At 28.2% G+C, this 18,745-nt stretch overlaps 1 protein-coding gene across 5 annotated transcripts in view; it reads left to right on the top strand.

Annotated features, from left to right (window-relative positions):
- The window catches only part of LOC136989047 (AP-4 complex subunit epsilon-1-like), a 99,813-nt gene that overhangs the window by 9,476 nt on the left and 71,592 nt on the right, over window positions 1–18,745 (top strand). For 3 of the 5 annotated variants that reach the window (XM_067287130.1, XM_067287128.1, XM_067287129.1), the window contains 3 exons: window positions 8,469–8,592; window positions 12,415–12,488; window positions 18,568–18,689. In XM_067287130.1, coding sequence (XP_067143231.1) covers window positions 8,469–8,592; window positions 12,415–12,488; window positions 18,568–18,689 — 320 coding nt within the window. Of the gene's footprint in view, window positions 1–3,486; window positions 3,653–7,979; window positions 8,302–8,468; window positions 8,593–12,414; window positions 12,489–18,567; window positions 18,690–18,745 lie in introns of those variants that run through there. The other 2 variants (XM_067287131.1, XM_067287132.1) reach the window with 2 other exon arrangements.

Below are 18,745 nucleotides of genomic sequence, written 5' to 3'. Positions count from 1 at the left end.
TTTTAATAATATATTTAAAAATAAATTGAAATTAAAAATTTTGATATTTATGAAACATACCTATTGATAATTTCTTCAGCTTTTACCTGTAAAAGCCATTTGACTGGTTCTACTGATTCAAAACGTAATTTGAATAAGTAGAACCAATCAAAATTATCTCAAAAAATATTTATTAAACTATCAATTACATTTGAAATGCACAATTTGAAAATATACTATTACTTTTTGTAATCATTTTCCAAGTAGTTGAATTCATTTTGAAAGTATAGCAGTAGAAGCTTTCTTTTTTGTGATAAATTGTGATGTTAAAGAGTATAAAGCTATTGCCATACTCATGACAGTGTTTATGGCAATAGCTTTATAAGATATCATGTGAGAGTTGACATTAAGTTTGGTTTATTAAAGCTATGTAATATAAGCATTGTGCAATATCAATGTTAATAAAGAATTATTTTATTTAATGCTGTTAGTATTTTTATTCAAAAATCTGTGTTTTCTACCAACATCACAACTATTCCCCATTCTAAAGGTTTGAAAATATGATTATGAGTTGTAATAGCGAGGTTGAGGTTGAAGTTTTAAATGCGAAAACATGTACATCGGACATTCAGTGCCACTTTCCTGTAAGCCTAGAAGTTTGACAATGGTGTTTGGAAAGTCAGTTGAATCATGCTTCGACATTCCAAATGCCATTGTCAAACTTCTAGGCTTGCAGGAAAGTGGCGCTGAATGTCTGACGTACACTTTTTCATGTTTAAATCTTCAGCCTCAACCTTGCTAATAATATATCTACCTCTATCACCAAATTTATTTGTTAATTCATTTCTTTACATCTCAAAAATAGTTTGGTAAAAACAGCTTTTTGTTTATTTTTTCTTGTATTTATGTATCTTTATTAAATTACTTTGTTTTGAATTGAAATATTGTTATAAGTTAATTTCTTTCATAATCTTTTTAATGGTTTACACTGTTTTATTCTTATATCTCTGATTTATTTTTAATTTTAAATTTATTTTAATGTAAGATGTTTTATCATATATTTTATCTTTTACTGTCTACTTGGATGTTGCCTATTAGTAGGACGTTAACTGGTGTTTAATATTTGATACAAAACTGACAGTTAGATCAGAAAAACAAAACTTTTATTAAAATTTGCCTTTAGTAGTAATTTTTTATTGTATATGTTTATAATTCAAAATTTTATCTTAACTTATTACAATTACTTTACATATTTCAGTTCATTTTTTTTTCTAACATAAGAATTCCAGTTGTATATATTCTGTCATTTTAATCTATTAAATGATTTGTTCCCAGATGTGACAGTTAGATATTTGACCAAAAATATTTTTTGTAATGTCTCTTATGATCACATATTTTTCTGTATTATTTAGGAACCTATTCTAAAATACATAAATTTAAGCAATGTAATCCAATTAATAATAAGGTTTATTAGATCATTTTATTTTCCAAATTTTGTTAAATGTGAGAAATGTGTGTATATGTTACAGTCAAAGCCCAGTAGAGATTCTAGAAGTATCCAGCACAAAAGAGCAAGGGCCAAAATAAATCTGAGTTTGGGCTTTTTCAGTTTATAACAGGCAACCTGCAGGTTGTTTAGTTTTTATTAAGAAAATAGGAGTGTCCAGAATATTTTGACTCATGAGTAACTTTGGTGATATGTGTACAGTACATTGTATGTGTGCAACATCATCTATTTTTATTTTCAAATTATTTTAATTTTAAGGAAATTTGCTTTATTTATGTATTTTTCATCATGCAAATACAATAATTAAACAAAACATCAACTTCAAAATAAAGGATAGGAAAGGCTTCAAATTATTACAGAATTAAACTACTACATAAATATTTATACATAGTAAGTTATTTTAATTAATATAAATAAATTTATTTTTTGTTTGTTGCAAAGATCAGAATTATGGCATTTAAAGTTACATCATATATTGGTTAAAAATGTCTATACAACCCTTTTTACAATTATATTTACTTTATATGCTTGAGTAATACAACTATTACTATCCCATGTAAAAGTTGACCTCTTATTTTTGGCCAAAAAATCTAGAATTTTCCATAGATCCCATGTAAAAGTTAACTTCAGTATTTCATGGACAACAGGTCAACATTTGTAGTCAACATTTGCCAGAATTTTTTCCATTGAAGGCACTACAAGTACAATGAGTTTTTCAGGATAAGTGGTGGTCCTTATAAAAGTTCATATTGTTTACAATGTTGAAAAGCACTGTAAGGAACTGAGTCCGAGCGTTATTTTTAGTTTATTATTATTTTCCATTTTATTCAATTTTGTTTTGGGGTTTATGTTTAGTTAGGACGAAGGTTCCCCACCACTCTCCTATGTAACAACAAAAAAGGAAGAAAAACAAACCAACTCATGGAAAAACAAAGCGCCTTAGGAAAACTCGCGCACATTTGTGCTGCCCAGCGGAAAAAAGGGAAGTCCGCAGAAAAAAAAAAGAGGGGGAATCCCCACAATCACTAGGAAAGGTACTTACTAAATCGTGTAAAACATCCCAGAAAAATTGTAATAATAAATAATGTAAATGGTTTGTAAGAATTATTAGAAAAAATAGGCTGCCAGAAAAGAAAGTAAAAAACTTAATGTTAGAAATAAGTATGTAAATAAGGGGAGTGACCCCAATTGAGTTGTGACGTCACCTCATGGCATAAAACCAACATGCTAACTGAAAAAGATCGAGGTGCTTTCCTGGTCGAGGTGAATTACTGATCATAGAGAATTGAGGCATTTTGAATGAGGCGAAGTCCAGATAGAGGTTAAGGCAATCCAAAGTGTTAAAGAGAAAGTTTCGAATTGATGATAGAGGAAGGATTGAGGAAACAGGTTCCAAGTATAGTGAGGTGACAGATAGGCATTTTGTTCATAAGAGAGTTTGTTCATAGAGCTAAGTAAGTGATTGTTGAGTTTTCAAAGGGGATTAGTCTTAAGTTTAAGCTAAGTAGCTGAAAACCTTGTTGGTCTTTGAATTGTTGATTTTTTCATTTAATAAATTTTGTTTTGCTTGTTGAATTTGTACTACATAGTTCTGACGTAGACTTACTAATTAAATATATTTGGAATTTTATTGCCTTTGTATCTCTTTGACGTTCTCTTTACTAATTTTTCGGTGCACATGCAAAAGCCCAGGCCTGGCAAACTAATCTCGAATCCACGTAAAGTGCCTGTTAGGTCAACGGAATTTTCACCGCCCGCAGTTTGTGTCAGTTTCCTTACATACTACTAAAATTAGTACTTTACAGCACCATTCTGACTGTGCTGTATTATCATGTAATTGCCATGAGGATTTTTGCCAGTTTCACAATTCCACTAAGAATGCCATCTATTGGTAGATATTTTCTGTAATGTATTTCAATAACTCAATCCACAATACTCTTGCATTTTGGATCTAAAATAAAATATTTTGGGTGCTGTTGAGTATTGGGAGCAAGAAACTTTTCACTAAAACAACCTAATGAATAATAAGGAATTATGGTCAGCAACAATGACAGCAGCAGCAGTCATCTCAGCAGAGGTGCCATAAATATATGGACACACATGTGGGTGCCAGATATTGCCAACACGAGCGCACACAGATCTATAACTACAGTTTAAAATTTATTGGTTTTTATTGTCATTATTAATTATTTTGATATTTGTTTTATATTTTGTGACCTTAAGCTACATTGAATTTATAAAAATAAAATTGCAACAAAGAAATTGGTCCAGTAGTCCTGAATCCAGCCATGAAGAATAAAACATTTTATTTAGAGATTAGTTGGGCTTCTGCTACTGATTTGGTACTTTGGATTCTAGCTTAAATTTCAGCTCCTCAAAACTAATATCCATGTAATAGTTGACAATAATTGAATAAAAAATGGTCTAATATTTTGACTTTTACATGAGTATCTATGGCAGTGGCGTGCCGTCCATGGAAGCTGTGGAAACGCCACTTTCCTTGTATTTTCTAAAATAAAAATACATATTCCGTGATTATTTTTATATTTTAACGTACTTTGAATAACTTAAAATTAATATTTTATTATAACGCATTATGTATTTTATTACAAATTCCTATACATGTGAGAAACAATAATAAGATTGCTAATGTATATTCGAATATAAATTCTTATAAGCATTTTCCCAAAGGAAGCGCCGTATTATCGAATACGGGACAACACAAAATATTGTATATCGTTTCCAATGATTCTATTCATTAGCCACTCGTAGGGAGCTATTTGACTAAGTGCATTGTTTTAAGATTTAAAATGTAAAGAATATTTTGTTATTTTTATGTACGTTTCTTTACAAAGCTATACTTAACTATAATTTTCTTTTAATTATAATTATATTGACCGATTTTTCAGACATAAAATCTTTAAAATTTTAATCGCTTTTAGATGCTGCTAATTTTAAATGTCATGAATAACAATTTTTCGAAGCGAGTTTTAATTCTTTAAGTAAATTTTATGGAGAATGTTTTGATTTATATAAATTACATAATGAATTACTATCTAAATTACTTAAAGAATACTGTAAATTAAATAAAAGTTACAAGTCACCATGTAAGGTGAAGAAAAAGTTATTTTTGGCTAAAATAAACTCATTATTATCGAAGACACAAAATATTAGATATTTTTGGTCACTAGTTAATAAATTTCGAATAAAGAAACCGTGTGAAAATACTATAACTTTCTCGGATTGGTTGAATTATTTGCAAGAGTATTTCGCTGGACCAAATACAGTAATTTACATTGATTTAAGTTTTGGCAATAATGTTCCTCTTTTGGATGACTTTATCACTTTGAGTGAACTGGAAACTGTAATCAGAAAATTAAAATTATCTAAGGCCCCAGGTCCTGATAATATAAGGAATGAAATGATAAAATACCTTTTTACAGAAATACTACTGGGTATATTGGATATGTTTAACTCCTTTTGGTCTAGTTGCTCTTTTCCTTTATTTTGGAAACAGATTGCTTTAAGAATGATATATAAGAGGGGATGTAGGCAGACGCCAACTAATTATAGACCAATTGCTTTAATTACTGTATTTAGAAAGGTTTTTTTCAACCATTATTGCAAATCGTCTCTGGAATTGGATGAATGAGTTTAATACTGCTACACGTCTCCAAGGAGCATTTGCTAAAAATAGAGGCGTCAAATACAATTTGTTTATTTTGACTGGTCCTATTCAAATATCACTTTCAAGGAAACGAGGGAAACTATATACTGCTTTTATTGATTTCAAGAAAGCTTTCGAGACAGTCGATCCTGATTTGTTATGGTATAAGCTTAGGAGCATTGGTCTTTCTACAATTTTTTTCTAATACTAGATATTTTATAGAAACTTTTTCATTTTGTACTGATTATGTTGATTCCAAAAGAGGGCTACCTCAAGGAGAACCACTGAGTCCTATCCTTTTTGTTTTGTTTTTGAACGATCTCCCTAAACTTCTGAGAAGTCAAAGTTCTATGATAGCATTGTCCTCTCGTGTCGAAATTAACTGTCTTCTTTATGCTGATGATATCCTTCTCTTGGCTAATTCAGCTTCTTCGCTTAGGGAAAGACTTAATCTTACTTGGAGATATTGTGACGATAATCGATTAACAATTAATTCGGAAAAGACAAAGCTTATGATTTTTCGTAGAGGTGGAAAAAAAAAGATAATTTCAGTTTAGAAAATCATAAACTGGAAACTGTGTCAAATTTTAAATATCTAGGTATTTATTTTTCTTCACGTGGCACATTCTCCTATCATTTAAATAAAGGATTACTTGCTGCAAGATCTAAAATATCCAATCTCATCAAGTTACTTATTAAAATTAAAGCGTCTTCATTAAATAATTATTTTAAATTATTTGATTCTTTGATTGGACCAAGTATGTTTCACGCTTTTCCGGTTTGGGGCGGACTTTTAGTAGACAAATTTGCATCGATACAGTTATTCTACTTTAAGCAGGTTGTCGGGGTGGAATCGAGTAGACATGATTCCCGCCCTTTTCTTTTGGACTGGTAACGATCACCGTTACAAGAAGACGGTTGAGGGAGAGACGGAATGTGGACGGATAAACACCGGTTGGTCGTCCGACCCGTTGCCGACGAGTGTAGAGGGTAAAGGTCGAGGCGGGAAGAGGGGAGTTGACTCTCGGAATGTGAGAGAAAAGACAGATAGACGCGGGCTGTGAAGGACAATCCCACGCTACGCTTACGGGACGTTACGCTATTCGGACGGTTGGTGAGCAGCAGAAGATTCGACGATAGGTTTTGGACTCGAGATGAATCCATCAAGTACCAAAATCGTCGCAGGGTGTCTTTCCGACGAACCTGATCAACGGTGTTTTCTGACCGAACTTACGGAACTTCATCTGATGTTATTGGCGCACCGGGTCGGTCACCAATAGTGTACGGATTGGATGTTTTGATCTTTACTCAGGTGTTCCATATTAACAGATCTGTCTCAGGACCTGGAGTGAGAATGGAATTGGGAAGATTTCCCCTCACTATTGGATTGTCGATAAAATTGTTTAGATTATGGAGGAAACTCATTGACCTACCGGAAGATGACTACCGAAAATTTACATATACAAGACTTTCAAAGATTAATGGTAATTCTTTTTTGAAGCCATGGCCTGCTATTGCTAAAGGATTACTAAATAATATTGGATGTCCTCAAGTTATATGTATTTAAGTGAACGTTTGTTTTTTCTGGACTGTGATCAACGACTGAGAGACTTATATTGGTTAAAAGATGTTCAATATTTGTGTAAAAGAGGTTTGAATAGTGAAATTTTTCTTAATGGAATGTGGAGTCCAGGACCTTATTTACTGTCTAATTTGTGTTATAAAGTGAAGTCATTTGCTGCACAATTTAGATTAAATAGGTTTTTGATAAACCTAAATGGTAAAATAATTAATGTCTTAGGTGACTCTGAATGTTCTTTTTGTGGAACAACAGCGATGGATATGAGAAAACAACTTCTTGATTCTTTCAACATTCTTTTGGATGTTTGAGTTGCTACACTGCCGTCTGATTTTTGTTACAAAATTTTATTCGGTGATAGTGTTGCCATGCTAACTTCTTTGTACATGTATCTAACTTAAAATAACAATGTTCTTTAACCCCTTTGTAATAACACCCGTTATATCAAATAATAAAGATTGATTGATAAATAAAATAATAAAAACAAATTTTTATACCTTTGTTTCGTGTCAATTATCTATTTTAGAATTAAAATGAATAAACTGTTTATTTTTGTCATTTCCAGTATTTGTTTAAAATACAGTATTTATAAAAAAACAGCTTCCCTATCATCAATTGTCACGGCACGCCACTGATATATGGTAATAATTTCTAGACCTCCAAAGTTAGATTTTGCTTCTATTTATTTTTCTTAAACTTACTTTTTCACTTTGGAACATTATCAATACAGTCAAACCTGTTTTTATGCGGGGGATAGGGACCGCATTAAAAAAATGCATTTAAAAAAAATTTCACGAAACTTCACGAATGGCTGTAAATAATAGTTTTCGCAACACAATTAAAAAAATAATTTTTTTATGCGGTCAACAGGGTCCGCATAAAAAAAGTCTCACATAGAAAATAACTCAAAACCGTACGAAATAGAATTTATTGACAACAGATGTCAGCACTTGACTGCATCGTCTGGTCTATCGTCTGTTTTACATATTTTTGTCCAGGTGGTGTTTTGTTGACTTAAAAAGTAAATTATTTCATTTTTCGCATATTCATGCAATAATATTACTATAATAAGTGCATTTATGCTATAATAAGTTTATTTAGCTATAATAAGTCAACGTAAGACATGACGAATCGCACGAGACTAGTCGCCAACTATACCGCACAAATTAAAAATTCGCATTAAAAAAATCGCACAAATAAAAATCGCACATAAAAAGAGCGCATAAAAACAGGTTTGACTGTATTTATAAAGTGTTTGAATTGAAAATTGAATTTGATTTCAGGCATAGAGAATATTGATGATTTCATCCTTTGTTCTAATTCTGTGAAATTCAAATGTAAATACTACTGTAAAAGCATAGCTAATGTTAACCAGTACAGTCATACAAGCAAAAATACTGATTGTGAAGGAAACAGTGACATAATGGATGTTTGATGGCAATGGAAAAAATAATAAACAATAATAGAAACTGGAGAAAGAAATTTAGAAACAAAACCACACCTTATATCACTCCAGCAAGTAAAGTTTGTTTCTAGATGGGCTAAATAAATTAAGATCTGAAAAATTCTGTCAGTATGAGTTACCATGTATTCATGTATTCTGCACTTTGCTCAAAATTTTCTGAAATTAGACAAGCTTAGATTAAATTAGCATCTTCTAAAATTTTGTATTAAATAAATATATAACAATGATGATAATTTTATAGTTTTTATACTGTTTGTGATTTTTTATAAAGGATGATGTTGAAGAGTGCTTGTTATATGCCATGTATTGTGAAACTCTTGGCTATGATTGTTCTTTTACTTACATCCATTCTTTAAAGTTAGCCCAACAAGGAAATCTTCATCAGAAAATGATAGGTAAGTAAATATATAAATCTTAAAATTTTAATTGTCAGTAAAATAAAATACTTTTTTAAAATAAGAATAAAATACTTCCAAACATTACTAGCATATTAAAATATTTAAATACATATATATATATATATATAATATACACACACACACACAGCAGACACAGTTTTTTAAAATTATCTTATTAATTATATTTTTTAGGCCAATTAGTGGTGATTAAATGTTTTTCTCCATTTCTAATAATCAAATATAATAGTTAAACAAAATACTACAAAATACTATAATAAAACAAATAACTTATTTTTAATTATAATAGAACAACAACTATAAAACTTAGTTTCAGAAACTTTTACTGTAATAAGATACTAAGCACAAATTAAGTTTTCTGTATTTAATGTAAAAAAAAATACTTGATTATTCAAATGTTTTGATAAGATTAACAATTACTTTAAATTACATCAAAATTTAAACAGATCTTATTTTAGAATGTACCAAAATTATAATTGAATTTAAGTGTGTCTATTGTATAGACAAATAATTCTTATTAAAGACATTTCTTTAATAATAGAATTCTTATTAAAGAAATATTTTAATAAAAACAACAACCTAAGTGAAACTCAAATTACATACTAAGTATACTAGATGCTATAATTGATCTAATTTGGCATTCAAGGTTACTATTTGTATGTTGCCATTTTATGATAATTTCAATCATTAAATTTATCACAAGACAATATTTCATTGTGCTTTCAGCATCAAAATTTATATTCAGATAAAATTTATTTATTCGTGTATTGAATTGCATTACTTTTATAATACATTTCTCTTTTTCTATTATTCATATCTGAAATAAAATTGAAACTTATTAATGATAAATATATTTTTTGTTTTATTTAATATGTTCTGAGTTTAATTATATATCAATTATCAAAGTTTTAATTTTGTTTTTATTTTTTCTTTAAATTACTTTGAATAGTTTCGTGTTTCATTTTTTTTAATTAAAAACAAATATAAATTTATAACAATTTTATTTCATTTATTTAAGATGTATTATAATATTTAAAAAAGTAAATGTATTGTAGCTTACAAAATATGTTGTATTGAACAAAGTTATGAAAAATCTGTATTAACATGGATTTAAAAAATGTATCTTTACTGAATTATAATGTTAATTATAATGTAATTCTCATGTTTACAAGACCTGAGTTTATTGAATTACTATTTATTGTTATAAAAGCATAATTTATTCTTCCCAATTATAAAATTTGAATCTGTTCTTTGTCAATAGAATAGAACTTAAACAAAATTTGTCCAAAAAAAACAGCAAAAGCATTTCAGGCAGTCTATGATTCAATCAGTTCATATTACATTGAAAACTTTGGCAATCAATTTGAATTGTTAAAGATGATGATATTCAAAGTGATTATCATGATATTGTTTTACCAGTTTTTTCAAAGTATTTCTTTGAAAAGAAATAATTCTAAAATGCTTGTTTTTATTTTTCATTTAGTCTTCTTTCTTTTCTATTCTATTTTGTGTGTTTGTACTTAAGCTTCTTATATATTTTTTTTAAACCAAAATCTTTTTAAATTTGATGAGAATACATTTTTGATCCATATTACAAGTAGTATAAACTTTATTCATTTTTTAGCAAACTTTTTTTAATATAAAATTATTATATATAATATTCTTCTTAAACATAATAATACCAAGTATTTTTAGAAAAGAATTAGTTATAATTATATAATTCAGTTATGTAGTAATGCTCAGATACACATTTTCTGTAAAATAGGAAAGCAATTATATAAAAATTTCAAAATAATTAACATTTTTTGATTTTAGAAATCAGAAAACTCATATACAATAGAATCTGATTATTATAATCATAGATATTATCATCAATCATGTAATATTGTCAAAAGTAGCATGTTTCAAAACAATTATGTTAATAATAATTATAATTCAATGGTTCTATAATTCAGCTTAAAGTGACATTTTCCTGTTTGCAATTAAACTTTCATTCCTACACTTTCATAAAAGCATGTTAAAATGCATTCAAATAACAATTTTATTTGAATACATTTTATTCTAATTAAACTAAGGTTTTATTACAATTTTTGATAGCACACAATTATATTTTAAACAAAATGAAAGTAAAATAGAACACAAATATTTACTGCTAAATGAAATGAAATTTTGATGATGTAATGACAACACTAGTCATAACCATAATAGTAATTTACAATGTCATAATCTTAATGAAATACACATTGAAGATGTGTGTTTTGTTTTTAAAACTTATGGATAGATTATGGGAGTTATACTCAAAAATAAACAATAATATTGCTCATTTTTTTTGTCTCTCTTATGAAGGATCTTATGCCTCACTAGGCAGACATATCCCACAATTTGAGAACCACTATTATAACCTTCTAATGTTTTTATACATTTTTAAATTGTTCTAACATGCCTGTTTAATATTAGAGTGAGTAAAACCAAAATTTCCACTAATTTTAGTCTTATTTAGCTATGCTCCTTAATGAAATTGTTGGTTATTATTATCACTACAGGCACGTCCCAAAGTGATTACAATAAGCATATGAGTTTCTACTGATTTTATAAAAAATACCTTTTTTAAAAGTTGCAAATAACACAAGAACAAATACAGTTGAACTTCCACATCATAAAGAATTTCTCTTTTTAACAAATTTTTCTCTGGAATGTTGAAAATAAGTCTTTCTTACATTTAAAACTGTCCTTATTTGATGAAGTTTAATTTCTGTAGAACAAAGTTTTAAAAGCTTGATGAATTTTTAGAAATATTGTTTTTTATATTGCTAACTTGTACTTTTCTATAACCTTTACTGGCTGGATGGTGTTATCAATACAGTACAATATCTGTACTATACTGTACTCTTAAGAAGATAAAGACATCTGTATTCAAGGATAATTTCAAATAATGACAGGTTTAAAACTGTAAAAAATGGCTTCCATCAAAAAAGAATACATTCTAGATGAAATTTTTGATTATTTGAATAAAATCAGCATTGATTGTTGAAAGTAAAATAAGGCACCAACCACTGCCATATGCCATGGGCTATATAACGACTATAATAATAATAAATAGTTTATTGGGTTTTCATAGAGTTGTTTGAAAGTAAAATAAATTATAGTGGAAATTTTTTAATATAAAATGTAAGAGTATTTATAACTACTGTGAGATGCAATGCTGAATAGTAAACACTCCTAAAATACCTTAAAAATTTCATTAATTACTTTAATATCTAATGTTTTCAGTCATATTTAACCAACCTTCTTCAGGTTAAAGTTACAAAATGAATGATGGTTGCATTCAAATAAAACAAAAAAAATTAAAACATCACAGAATATACAATTTAAATGTTAGTACTGACCTTATAAGTTATGAAAATACAATATATAAACTCAAAAAGTAAACAAAAATATAAATATATGCATAAAATAAAATATACAGGAATAATACAAGAATAATAATTCAAAACAAATAAAATTTAAAAATAAATAAAATAATAATAATAATAATAATAATAATGTTGCAAGCTTTTAGCACAATCCACATCCACCACAAAATTTATTAATGATTAGGTTTACTTACTTATAGTATTTTATTAACATAAATATATTATTTATACATGTAAATATTAATTTTAATATTTAATTTGTTACATAATATTGCATCAATTTTTGTATATCACAATAAAAGAATTTTAATTATATTTATAGCATTAATATTTATTATTATATAATTTCTTAACATTGTTGATTTTAAAAATTTATTTATATATACAGGTTATGTTGCAGCCAGTATTTTTTTAAACAAAGATCATGAATTAGTCATTCTTCTAATAAATACAATACAAAAGGTAAATTTTTTAAATTTAAACATAATAGAAATAAAAAGCTGTAAATCTTATTTGAACTTTTAAATGTAAAATAACTGGATAATGTTAAAAAATGGCAATATAGGCTCTTTCTGTTTATAGGTCTTGTGTAAGAATTACTTAGGATTAGTATTAATGTTTCATTTGGATGAAAGCAAATATAAAAGCATTACTATTAGACAAAAATAATTTTATACATTAATATTTAAAAAAAATGCCTTTTATAACATACTGGAATTTCTAATAGGAAACATACTTTTAAGCAGTGAAAATCTTTAATATGCTAATGTTTTTGGCTAGCTTTACTAGCCATTAGTCAATTTAAAAACAGCCAACAGAATACACACATTCAACAAATAGAATGTAAAAACCAATTGAGGTCTTTTTTTTTTTGCAAAAGTGTGTCAAAATTTGGAAAAAAGATTTTTTTCATTCATCTGATGATATTTTCCATGAAATATTATGCAACAACAGCAAATGCCAACAGAGATATTCTGCATGAAAGATTTTGAGGTTTTACAAAAACAACACATGTCAGCAAGTAATGTCAAGATTTATTCACAAAAACAGTAATTGTCAGGGGACATCTGCTATTTTTTGGATAAAGGTCAATTTACAAGATGGCCAACTACATTGAAAGATATTCTGGATCTCAGTAACCTCAACATTATTTGAAGATGTCCAATATTGGTGGGTGTTTGTGGCCAAGAAAGAAGAGGAATGAATATGTTGTTTTAGAAGCAAAAGTTTATGGAATTAGCCACACAAACCACTAAAGAATGGAGTAGGAAATAGTTGTGGCTCCTGATTGCAGGTATGTAAACATTACCCATTTATTGAGTAAAAGTTGTATCTCAAATCAGCAAGTATTATAAAAGTCACTGAAAATAAACAGGCTATTCAAATTCATGACATATATTCTGGGCCAAACAAAAATAATCAGATTAGAAGCAATAGGAAGTGGATCAATGAGATGACATTGCCACAAGCCTACAAAGATCCAATACCTATACCAGACAAGAAACTTGTGGACTGCCTGAAGTAGTCAGCTTTCCTACAGAAGGCAGAGAATAAGAAGTTCTACAAAAGTTTGTCAAGTGTTGCAAGTGATAAATAATATGTGACATTAAAGTGGAATACAACAGCAGTGGCTATGAGGTGCTGACTATAAAAAAGGGGATCACAAGCTATAGAAAAGGGCATCGTACATACCTTATATAAAATACCTGTATATATAAAGGGATACCTGTATGTATGTGTTTATATATAAGGTATCCCTTGATTAATGCAATCTGTTGATGCTACTGCATATAACAAAATCGCATGAATCAAATGTCGTGTACAGTGGTGGTACCTCAGTACACGACTGAAAAAACAATCACAACTCTAGAACAAATTTTGGTTAATGACAAATATTTTTATTTTAATTTTGTCATCAGTAAAAAGTTTTCTGTGATAAAAATGAGTAACTAATTTAAAAATAAAATGAAATCTTAGATCTCCCTTGGGGTTAATGAAAAGGGCAATCTGACAACAACAGGGGGCACATTCCCCAAGTGTCCCAATGTACAGGTGTCCCTGCTATGAGGACTCAGAAATGACACATGCAAACTTTTTCATGGAAAAAGAACAGTGGGAATAAAGTTTTTGGGAAGAACGGTATAGATCAGCAAAAATTTAATTTTGCTCGGATTCTGTGAAAAACAGTATTCTGGCAATATACCAAAACTTTTAGAATAGCTCACTGTTTTGGCAAATGGAAACAAAAGATGTCCACAATTTAATAGAAGCGGTTTTTTTTAATTTTCTCAACAGTATGTAATTTGACATATGTTGTTTTTGCAAAAATTTCCTCTATTACTTTAAATTCTCAAAAAAGATGCAATGCTTTCAAATATCAAAAATTAATATAAAATTAAAACTAAAACAGTTAAACATTAAAAAGTAATTTCAGAAGTTGATAACTGCATATTTCCAAGCCTTCTCCAAAGATTCTGTCCTTATAGTTAATGAATTGCCTTTTGGTTTTTAGTTTGAAAAATTTGAGCTTTTCATGTATCATGTTTCATAGGGAAGTTAATTTGCATAACAATATTGGCCTCATATTACACAAGTATCATCTTGCATAGCAAAGCAGGTTAGTGCTATTGTACATATATTCTTTCTAATGTTCTGTTGATATTCTTGTTCTGCAAGTATATTCCACATATGAAATGCTAAGGTCTGTGTGTTCATTGTTGACCAGTATCCTGTGAACACATGAATGAAACAGTTCATTCAGAGAAGAAAACTTGTAACCATTGTGTAGGATATTATATATTGTGGGTTTTCTTTTAAATACAGTGAGTGATCGGTTAACAAACATAATCCATTCCAAGACTGTGTTCACTATCCAAATTGTTTGTTAACTGATTATCGATTTACCTTAGATTTTTATGAGAATTTGATTAATTCGTTCTGGAGATTCCCAAAAATAAAAATTTATATACTTTCTTACTAAGTTCATTTATATGTAATAATAATAATAAATACATACATACATACATATACACACACACACACACACACACACACACACACACACACACAATTTTGCATTTTTATCAGTCATAATTTTTTCCACTTTTGTGGGGTGTTAAAGAATCTGTCTAATGTCAATTACTTTTCTCTCTTTTTCAGGATTTTTTGGAAGTAATTAATAGCATTGTTGTTGTAGAGATCCCCAAGCCTATTAACTTCAGTCTGGTTTGGATGCCATTTGTGCAACTGTTATTCTGACATCCTCCCACTTATTCAAAAGATCTTTAATAGCAAATGTTGGCATTGGTCCTCTTTTGTCTTCCTCTTTTTCAGAAGAAAACACATCATGCTGAATTTCTTGGTGTTTTTCATTTAAGAGTTCTTAGAGTTCTTCTGTTGTCAGATCAGTTTCAGGTTCCATTATGAGCTCTTCGGTGTTCTTTATTTCTCAAATGTGATTTTTAGTACTTCTTTAGCTGCTTGAGTCTTTTTGATGATACCTTAGCTAAGATTGTGCCTACTGTAGACCTGTTCCTGTACCTGTTCAAGCCACACTGCCTAGCAATATCAGACATCTTCTGCCCACTCTCTATCTTGGCTATTATTTCTTGCTTGGTTTCTATGGTGAGCACAGTTCTTCAAATTCCACTCTTTTTAGGCTCTATAATGTTATCAGTTTTTTTTTTAAATAAAAAGTTCAGAAAAGCACTTACAAAAATTCAAAGAATAGAAATTAACTAGCACACAAAAAATTATGTAAATGAGAGACCTGGATGAAATTTGAAATTTGGTGTAAAAACATTAACAAATGTCTGATGGGATAGTTAAATTTTCATTTTTTGAAATAAAAACCGACACAAAACTTAACAAGTGCCTGCCCGACAGTCTCATGAGGACTATATAAAATTCTTTGTAAGAAAGGTAAACAAAAGGCTGGAATTACAAGGGAGAGTTTCAAAATTCTGAGGAATACTATCCAATCGTATTGGTTGAGCGGCAATGTTGATGTCTCCCGAGCTTCAAAAGGTTTCAAATTGTCATATCTGGAAACAAGGGTCTTCCCTTGTTTCCAGATATTCATTATTTTACATCACTGCTTCTTGTGTTTGTTCTGTGGGTGTTTGTTGTCTGAACATAAAAATCTTTCACAAAAGTGTTCGTTGTCTGATTGTTTGTAGTCCAAACTATTCGTTAACTGATCACCCACTGTATCATTTTTTTTCCACTCCTAGGATCAAATGAATTGCATAATATGTAGTGTTAAGGTTGTCACCTTTTCCTAGGTTATTTGCTTTTTGCAAAAATCCATAAGATCAGAAAGGAAATAAGACCTGTGATTGATAAGATTAGATCATTGTTGCTGGAAAAAACTTTACATAAGTTTGTTTACTACCAACTCAGCACAAATGGTAAATGATCTCAAACAAATTCAGTTATTTAATGAAGTAATTGAACTGATCTTCACTGTTTCCTTTAGTTAAATTGGAGTATTGTTTTGAGACATGGAAGAATTTCTTCATGAAATGTATATAAGGTATGCCTTTTGTAGTAGTATCCAGTGACTGTGAGTGGAAAGAATCTTTGTATGCACTCCCTGATAACTTGTGCAAATATATGTATTAACTACATGCCAACAGAGAATATTGTATCTGTAACTAAATTTTAATTTAAAAAACATTGGCTGTTCAGTTGCTACTTTCAAGTTAGTGACATTTGCATAGGGGTGTTTTGCAGTGGTACATTGGTAAAAGGGTTACATTCTCTTTAACACATGGATTTAATGCTATTATCAAGTGTTACCAGTGAAGAATGATAAGTTATTTGATAGTAGTGTTAAAGTTAGAGATAAAAATTAGATTACATGTATTTATTTTGAACTATATGAAAAGTTTTATGGAATGTTGAGTTACTAAGAGTTGAGTTTCCAGGACTTTGCTGTATAATATTTAGTTCAAATTTTTATCTTGTTAAATTTAATAAACTGTTTCTTAAGAGAAGTTATCTTGTGACTTTTGTTTGTGATAATATAATGATGGACATTAGTTCAGTTCCTTTTAAATTATAGTTACATCAAATAAACTGATGATAAATTAACTGTTTTACTGATTAATAACTCACTATTCAGAATTTAATAAATGATGATAATTGAAGTAAAATTATTTTATAAATATTCAGAAATCATGAAGTTAAGATGTTTTCAATTTTATAGATATTCAGCAATAAAAAAAAAAAACTATCTTTTAGTAATTAATGACTTGAAACCATGTCATGCTTGATTCTTGTTAACTACGAAACACAATATAGTGCTTTGACGATCACTTGGCTTTCTTCTCCCTTTTATTTAGTTGACTGAAATTGATTTTGGAAGAGAGAGTGTTCTCAAAATTGTTTTCTCTTGAAGATGTATTTTGAGGTATCTTAGATCTGTTAAAGTCTTAGTGATCTCACCTATCTTTTAGTAGTTTGAGGTAAAAATATAGGTGATTATTGCATGCTTATTTTCCACATTTATTGTATCATCATTTAATATCACAAAAAATCAGTCATAATTTTTAATCTTGATATATATTAGAAAAATATACACAAGTGAATGCATGATTATAGTTGTAATTCATTTATAATCATAATCCCGAGTTTACTTTTTGAGCTTAAAAAGATTATCGAAAATGTAACCAATTAAAGAAGTAAAAATTTGTATTCTATATTAAAATGTTTCAATTATTTATATTTGAAAATATAAAATACATATACATATTATATACACTCGTTATGAAAAATTATATGCAATTAAGAATTAGGTTTGACAAATTACTTATAATTCTCAATCAAATAGAATTCATAAATTAATAATAATATATATGTATTTGATGTTTCTGTTCTGGAATTAGTAAGCAACTGTAGTATTGATATTGGTTTTTTTATTTAATATATTTTTATGTCTTATTTTTCTCCATATGTTATAAACATGTCCTTAAAAAATGTAAAAAGTTTTTGTTTTCTCTAAAAATAGTTTAAAATTTTCTAATGTATATAATTTTTTTTATAGTTCTGTTTGTTCTTGAAGAAATTAGGTTTAACAATAGAAATACTTGGGTCTTGATTTTAAAATCAGAAAATGATTTTCAATTTATTATACTTGATACTTTTATATTTATTAAAATGCTTCATTATGTTTTTAACTACATTTTTGTGGTTGAGAATTTAATAACAATGATTTGTTTTATTTTTTTAAAAATAAAGTGAGTGTATTTTTAGCTAAATAAATCATATAATAACTGGAGTAGCAAAATAAATAGAAATATCTAATAAAATAACAATGATAAAAATTTCAGTTTTGACTAATAATTGATTTTTACTCAAATTTATGATGAACTCTGAGGCTAAATGAATGTTTATTTATTCTCTGAGTAATTAATTCTTTTTTATTAGTTGCTTTGAATGCATTAAATCACATTATATTTAAATAAAATTTAATTTTAATTTTAAAAATTCAGCAATAGTTAATTGTTATAAATATGTTAAAATTATATTTTCATTTTAGGATTTGAAAAGCTCAAATATTGCAGAGATATGTATGGCTCTTATAACTGTTTGCCATCTAATCAATCATGAAATGGTTCCTACAGTACAAAATTTAATAGAAGAAAAACTGAATCATTCACAGTATGTAGCAAAATTTATTTTAAGAAAGAATAAAGTTTTTTTAAACTTATTTTATA

The sequence above is a fragment of the Centruroides vittatus genome, unplaced genomic scaffold (assembly GCF_030686945.1).
Source record: "Centruroides vittatus isolate TY-2023 unplaced genomic scaffold, ASM3068694v2 scaffold_435, whole genome shotgun sequence".
Lineage (NCBI taxonomy): Eukaryota > Metazoa > Arthropoda > Arachnida > Scorpiones > Buthidae > Centruroides > Centruroides vittatus.
This window is presented reverse-complemented; position numbering and strand designations above follow the sequence as displayed.